Source organism: Montipora foliosa, chromosome 1 (assembly GCF_036669935.1).
Source record: "Montipora foliosa isolate CH-2021 chromosome 1, ASM3666993v2, whole genome shotgun sequence".
Lineage (NCBI taxonomy): Eukaryota > Metazoa > Cnidaria > Anthozoa > Scleractinia > Acroporidae > Montipora > Montipora foliosa.
The window spans coordinates 2,774,388-2,781,887 of record NC_090869.1 but is presented as its reverse complement, the minus strand read 5'-3'; the positions used below and the strand labels follow the sequence as shown (position 1 = coordinate 2,781,887).

The 7,500-nt window shown below is 41.0% G+C and overlaps 4 protein-coding genes across 4 annotated transcripts in view; 2 read left to right on the top strand and 2 right to left on the bottom strand.

Annotated features, from left to right (window-relative positions):
• Nucleotides 1–7,500, bottom strand: part of LOC137993521 (uncharacterized) — a 520,905-nt gene that overhangs the window by 63,199 nt on the left and 450,206 nt on the right. The gene's annotated exons all lie outside the window — the stretch shown is intronic.
• Nucleotides 1–7,500, top strand: part of LOC137995496 (DNA ligase 1-like) — a 461,965-nt gene that overhangs the window by 424,837 nt on the left and 29,628 nt on the right. The gene's annotated exons all lie outside the window — the stretch shown is intronic.
• Nucleotides 1–7,500, top strand: part of LOC137995027 (uncharacterized) — a 224,232-nt gene that overhangs the window by 210,809 nt on the left and 5,923 nt on the right. The window lies entirely within an intron of this gene.
• Nucleotides 3,997–7,500, bottom strand: part of LOC137995578 (dehydrogenase/reductase SDR family member 1-like) — a 95,767-nt gene continuing 92,263 nt past the window's right edge. Inside the window, exon 6 of the mRNA XM_068841125.1 lies at nt 3,997–4,131. Within this exon, the coding sequence (XP_068697226.1) occupies nt 4,001–4,131 (131 nt within the window). The 3' untranslated portion in view covers nt 3,997–4,000. The remainder of the gene's footprint in view (nt 4,132–7,500) is intronic.

The window sequence follows — 7,500 nt, the reverse complement described above, 5'->3', positions numbered from 1 at the left end:
TTTTTGCGCGTTGAGAGAGGATGAAAGTGGATAGAGACTTGAAAAAAATGGCCAGTTTGTTCAAGTTTGGAGACGCTGTCTTAAGAAAATTGCCGAAAATTAAATACACACAGCTCTTTTTGCAATAAATATATTTCGTATCTTCTCCGTGGGTTGCCAGGAATGTTGTCCGTGTGAACTGCAGTACGTATGTAGATTTTTATTCAGTTTTGACCAAAAAACAGCAAATTTAGCTGGTCCACAGCCAGGTCGAGGTTAGTATTGGCGCTCTGTGAGTCTTTCTCAATCTTGTTTGTGCAAGGTGGGTTGTCGTATGAGTCCACGCTTTGCGAAACGTCTGCCATGCTGGCCTGAATGTAAAATCAGGTTAGTACAAACAGAAACACACTTAGGAACTTCCCAAACGCTTACCAAAAGGTGAGAGAAATGGCTGTGGAGGAAAAACCTATCAAAACTCGCGATGGGTCAAAATCCGTGGTGATTGACTAAAAAGCACTCATGCAACCGACTAGTTAGCGCGCGCATGTTTCTCATATAGCTCCGCAGTGATTAGGACTGGTGATGAGATTTAAATTACCGGTAATTTGCTTTGTTTTAGATATCCCAGTGCGCAATTTGCTCTCCAGTATGGTGGTTTCTGTGCCATGTGATCGTCAGCTGTAAAGGGCCCATTGCAAGCAAACGAAAGCAACGCAAGCACTAAGGCAAAGAATTTCAAGCCAGCAAAGCACCTCAAGCAAACAAAGCAACTCAAGCAAACAAAGGAACTCAAGGAAACAAAGCAACGCAAGCAGGCAAAGCACCTCAAGCAAACAAAGCAACTCAAGAAAGCAAAGCAACGCAAGCAGGCAAAAGCACTTCAACGGCAAGCAAGGTGAACGCAAGCAAGGAAAGCAACCTTAGCAAGCAAACTATCTCAATTAAGCAGGCACTTCAAGTAAGCAAAGCAACGCAAGCGTAGGCAAAGCAACTCAAGCTCTTCAAGTATCTAAAGCTAGCAAGCAAAGCACTACAAGCAAGACAAGCGCGAAAGGTGCCTTGTAAGGATATGCACATAGGGAGACTATCTGGGAAACTCGCATGAGAAATACCAAGAGAGGCTATCATCCACTCTTGCAAAATACATAATAAACTTTAGGGCCAAAACAAGAGACGAAAACCAGTCGTTCCGTGCGCCTAAAGTGCATCTTTTACAGTGTGAGTATTATTAATCGGCAATCTCAAAGCCTAAGCATTTGTTCAAGATTGGTTAGTCATCAGGACGATATTGATATAGGCATGTAGCATCTTTACTACTCTAACGCGTGGTTATGTAACTGTCATAAGGTGTCCCACCTGCGCTCCAGTCACGACCATTTCACAAGCTGCCAGTCCATAGTTACTACCTATTTTTTCCAGGATTTGTACAGAATTTTTATTTCATCTGGAAATAATGGAATCTTCTAGCGCTGGAGCACTTATTTGGGACACTGTAAACTGAAATCAACAAATTGACGCAAACAAAATCAAATGCTGGTTTTTCACGAGGGGGAAAACCGGAGACCCCGAAGAAAAACATCTCGGAGCAGAATAGGGAACCAACCAAGGAAACCCACATGTGACACCGAGTCTGGGAATTGAACCTGGGCCAAAGTGTTGGGAAGTCAGTGCTCTCACCACGACGACAGCCCTGCACCCCCAAAGAAACACGAGAAGAGAAGATTAAGCTGGGTAAACCACATCGTCAATTTCACAACTTGATGTGGTAAGTTTAAAAAAGTACACCAACAGAAATGTAAGGAAACAACTTAAAAAACAAAGGCGTGCAACGCTAAAAAGCAAATTAATTATAATAACAGAATGAGCTTCGTGAATGGATTTCAGAGCCAAAAGGACTTCAAACGGGCGAGGTAACTAATTTTTTCAACTCGTGTTAGCAACCATTTGAAAAACCGACTCCTGATGGTAATGGTGTAAAAAAAACGCAAGTAACACATACAGCAGTCTCATGGTGTTTTACATTTCTCGGAGAGATAGACAACCAGTACCGGGGGTCTTCCTTCTCTACTCTTCAAGACGAACAGTGTGAAGTTTGCGCTTCAATTAACGTACCACAGTGTTGATTAATGGGAAGCGTTGTGATGCGGGGACTACATTTTATAGCCCTTATCCGAGAAGACTTGAAAGTCGAACCAGTTGCAGATGAAATTGCAAAGCCTGCACTTTCTCCTCCGAGATTTTCAACCCGCGGGCGGAATTTTCAACCCGCGATCTCCCGCAAGAAAGCCCGATACTCAACCAACCGAGCAAGCATCAACCGCGTTGCACAGTATGGCAAGTTGTGTCAAAATTCAAACACGCAATTCAAACAATACAATTCGGCAATTCAAACATTCCAACCTCCAGTTCTCCAATGCATGTCATTCAAACTTTCAATTCGACAATTCAAATATTCATTTGAATTAAAGGTTTGAATTACGGAAATGAATGTTTGAATTGTTGAATTTTCAAACTAAAGGTTCGAATAGCTAAGTTGAATGTTTGAATTGCCGAATACAAGTTTGAATTTCGACACTAAAATGTGTCATACTTAGTACCTTTTTTCAATTGCTGTTTCTCTCATTAATAACATTTGTCTCCCGTAGGGACGAATCATCCAATTGAGAGATCGAGCGCCGCGTTTACGTCAAATGGCCAATGGGAAACAGCAGGCGCCCGACGTCACAAAATCATGAATTCTCTTACTCTAATTTGTCTACCTTTTGTGAGGTTGGTTGATAACCATTAGCGCAAGAAATGAGTTGATATCAAACTAGTTTCTTCCAGTTTTCACGATGAAGACGCAAACTCTAGTCTGACTATTGCCGTAGATGCAGGGGCTGTGTCACGGAATTTTAGTCAAACTTCAAAGCACTAAAAGACGTCCTTGTATCAATGAAAACCAAAAAATAATGCTGTAGGTTTGTTATCAGTAACCACTGAAGTGCACTGAAGCTGTTTTTTGTTGTTTGTAGCCAAGGATGGAGAGGATGGAAATGGATTGAAAATTGAAAAAACTGGTCAGTTTTTTCGAGTTTAGAGACATTGTCGTCGGAAAGACACCAAATTAAATACGAATAGCTCTTTGTGCCATAAACATATTTCATATCTTGTCAGTGGGTTGTCAGGAATCTTGTATGTGTGAGCTGAGTACTAATTTAGATTTTTACCCAGTTTTGACCAAAAATCAGCAAATTAAGCATGACGGTGCACCTTTCATATCTCTGATATGACATAGATTGAGTCAAGGATTGTCACCTCGATGAAATTTGATCGTCCGTGTGAAATTAAAGTAGTCCTGAGAAGAACTGTTGGCAGTGACTGACGTTTCGACAACCTGCAAAGGAGTCACTTGACTCTGAAGATGACTTCCTGTCAGAGTGGTAGAACCGTCAGTCACTGTCCTTCTCAGGACTCCTTTCACTCAGACAATCGGCGCCTAAAATGATGAATTCCTTTGCAGCAAAGAGTTCTTATCTAATACAAAAGTAACCCATGCAACTGCCATGAGAAGAAACAGACACAACATTTGCATTGAATTTTATTGGCTTTTTGTCCCGGCGTCCAAGAGGCATCAACGATCTCCAACAAAGTCTCCAATCACATCTTGTTTTTCTCTTCATGATTTGATTCAGGTGCATCTACTGGAGATTGACGATCATGGCTCTAAAGCTTATTCCCTACATATCCTCCACAATGGTTTCAACATTGCTCTTGCTTATTTGCCCCTAATTGCTATGTATGTTGTTACTTGAAATTTATTGTCCAATATGATGCGGACCGAGAAATTTGATCTACAAGAAATCAATAAAGTTCCTTAAAAAAAGCTCTGCCAGTGATTATTTGTTCCACAGATGTTAATATTCCCAACCATTGATCACCTCAATTTTCATAAAATATTGCTACATCTGGTGTGGCATCCAGGCCACCGCGTTTCTCAAAGAGGATATGTCTTCTTGAAAACCCCGGGTTGAAAACCTGATCAAAACTTATGCGTGGCGGCAGCTATAAACCAGCCAGGAATGTAAAGAAATTCTGGCACCAGCCATGAGATGGAAGGATAGCTGAAAGCGACGATTTTCTTCACTTGACGAATGGACAAAGGTTGGTTTCCTGAAAGACCCAAACAAATATACAATCAAATCGGCCATAATGGTGATACCAAGGACACCCAACGAACAAATTAGGCCAAAAGCCTTTTAGAGACATATCTAGGCTCTTTGTAATGCATACAGACTGTCTAAAAAGATGTTTCTATCACGTTACCTTCTAAGAACTTTCAATCGAACCATTTGCTCATTCGAAACTGCTAGGTGACCTTTTTCAGTCCCAATTATTGCAAAAATATCCCTTCCGCAAACGTAAGGGACTACTTTTCTCAGGTTGCGAATCTTTTAGGTGATGTTTGGTAAAGATGTTTGACAACGTAGAACCGAAATTCTTCGAGCAGTTTGACTCTACTGATAACATAATTCACCGAAGATTATCGTTGGGTGCCCTTGTTATACGCAGGAACCATAAGTAGGAGCGTACAACTTCAATACTGGGACTATGTAACGGCGATTTCACATATCAAACTATTTTTAGACGAGCTCTCACATAACATTTGGCTTAAACGGGTGACCATTCTCAATCCCACGGGTAATAATAACCTTTCATGAAAGACTTGTGATTAGCTAAAAATAACTCGGTCTATAAAACACCTTTCAAGAAATACGTACGTCCCTAGTCATGAACTCCTGTTAAACGACACTCAAGCCACATCCATACGAGCAGATTTCAAGACAATTTTCCCCTTCTCGAGTGGACGCGCACCGTCGGCTTCCTTGGAGAATACTGTCTAGAGAGTAAAGGAACTTACGACGTTAAATAAGGTCTACCTTTACCTTTTAATACCACTCTGGTTACGCTACGTTGACGACACTTTCACAGCTCTGCACGAAGACGAAATCGACAACTTTGACGAACATCTTAACAGACAAAACGCCCACATTCAGTTTATCAAGGAGATGAGGGTTTACAGGAAACCTACCCACACTCACTCATGTCCAGGTTTGCACGCAAATGCGAAAATTGCCAATTTTGCGAAAAATCACAAAAGTCGTTAATGGTGCAAAGAAGAAGACAAAACCCCAACTAGGACTCGCGATTTTTGCGAATTGTGCGAAAATTGTGAAAAATCGCAATTTTCGCAAAAATCGTTAAAATCGCAACTCTTGTAGGGCACTTTTCTTTTCTAGCTTTTCAGTGTTTTGCGATTTTTCGCAAAATTCGCAATTTTCGCATTTGCGTGCAAACCTGGACATACTCTGACAGACTCCTTGACGAATCATCATACAACCCTACTTCACACAAGCCTACAACCATACGGACCTTAACGAGACGCGGGCTACTCGTTTGTGACTCACACGACAGCTTATCAGACGAACATAAGTATTTAGATAACGTTTTCAGTAAGAACAACTTTAACTGAGACTTCATTACACTCAACACTTACCGTACAGAACCTAACGCAACAAACACTAACCTGACAGCTACCACCACTACAGTGACTATACCCTACATCGAAGGAACCTCTGCGACTATCACAAGGATCCTACAGCAGCAAGATCCGTTTCTCACACACCCATCACTACCTTACGGAAACTACTGACTAACGTCAAAGACAAAGACTAAGACCGGCACACGAGCGACGAGGAACGGTGACATCAACAATATAACATTGCTGGACACCATCTACAGACAAACCACAGAATCGACTGAGACACTGCTGCATGTGTTACCCACAGCACCAACTACTACCAATGGATCGTAAGGGAGAGAGAGCACAGGGGCATTCTGTCTGCGCGTGCGCGACTTTGAGATCTCTTATGAGCGTATCCGCTGGCCCACCATAAGCAGAAACCAAAATAATGGCGGTCTACGTGGCGAAAAGTTTCGAGTACGTGTCGTTATCTGTGTAGTTTATCTTCCTTGCCTTACGTGTAGACGGTGTCAAAAGATCGAGAAACGGTTGGGCTGTTTATGGCAAAAAGTCACAGCAAAGTGCTTTCGAATAATAAGGGGAAACCAAGTTGTTTTGGTGTGGAACTCTCACGTAGTCAGTAATCTTGCGAAAGTTGCATAATTCGAAGGGCTCTTCAAACACACATAAGCAGACTAGACAGACATTTTACCGCGTTAGTTTTGATTCCAACCTACGTGTTTACCCCTCACTGTTCACTCTTTTGCTCTGTTGGGCATTCTTGTTTGAAATGTGTTAAAATATCAAGAATTTCAGCTACATTATGAAAATAAATGTTCACACCCAAAGCTTACGGTAGCTTGCCTTTTTTGGTTTCAAGTTTGTTGGCATGAACGCGAACAAGCGTGAACGACGGGCCAAAAACAGCAGCTTTGACCAAATTATGGTCTGAGTAAACAGCCAGAAAATAGAGAGTTGGTAATGTTACCACGGTAAAAATGTTTAGAAATTGTGGAACGCTTGAAGCTTCTGACAGAGGGTAAGTCATGTTAAGTCTTGGTTTCGTGTATTGCATGGAGGACCTCCCATTTGAAAATTACTTAGCTTACATGGTGTTAGCTTCAGGGAACTAGAGCAAGATAGCTGGTTAAGATTTTGAGTTTAAGCACATCCCAAATCCCTAGGGAACTAAATCTGAGGACCTGAAATAAATAACCACTGTCTAAGGGCATAGCAAGGTCTATGATTCCCATGTTGTAATTGAACAAGCTGCCCTCTTGAACCTTGTACAACTGTCTCAATCTGTAGGAATGATCCTTCTCTGTGTTCATTTCCAAAGAATCAGACTATTCAAGTTGAAAATTGATTACAAAATGACAACAGGAAATTAGTAAGTTCTGACTAGACCAGGCCCAGGGAACAAAGCGATGTTAAGAGTGACACACCAAAGAGTATTCCTTTTTTAATATCAAGCCCCAAGCTTTTTAAACTTTTACAAGTATAGAACTAAAATATAATTTAGTTTGTTAGTCCTTCGGAAGTATAAGATATGAGGAAATGGTCAACAACTGTATTCACAATAAATGGATATTCAAAACGTAATGATCACGAGTGTTTTTCTTCATATCAACTTGCTGGTCACCTTACTGAGACTATGACATGTAACATTTTATTATGTAGGATGGTTGTAACTCCAACTAGTGAAATCTTAACTGTACATTGAATTTATAAGCAACAAAGAATCCCATTTGTATGAGGCTCATGAATTCAGCACATCTGTTAATTTTACTGCAAACAAATTAATTATCTATGAGTGTTTAAGATTCCAATCATAATCCAGAACTTCAAGAGCTTCAAATACGGCTGTTTCACATAACCAATTTGCCCATTTATCTTCATTCACAACTGGTTCTCAAGGTAACACCTTTCCACAAAACTTGACCTCTCAGCCATCACTTCTGTCCATTGCTCCAATTGTTGAGCCACTGCTCATCTATCTAAACAGCAGAGAATACGCT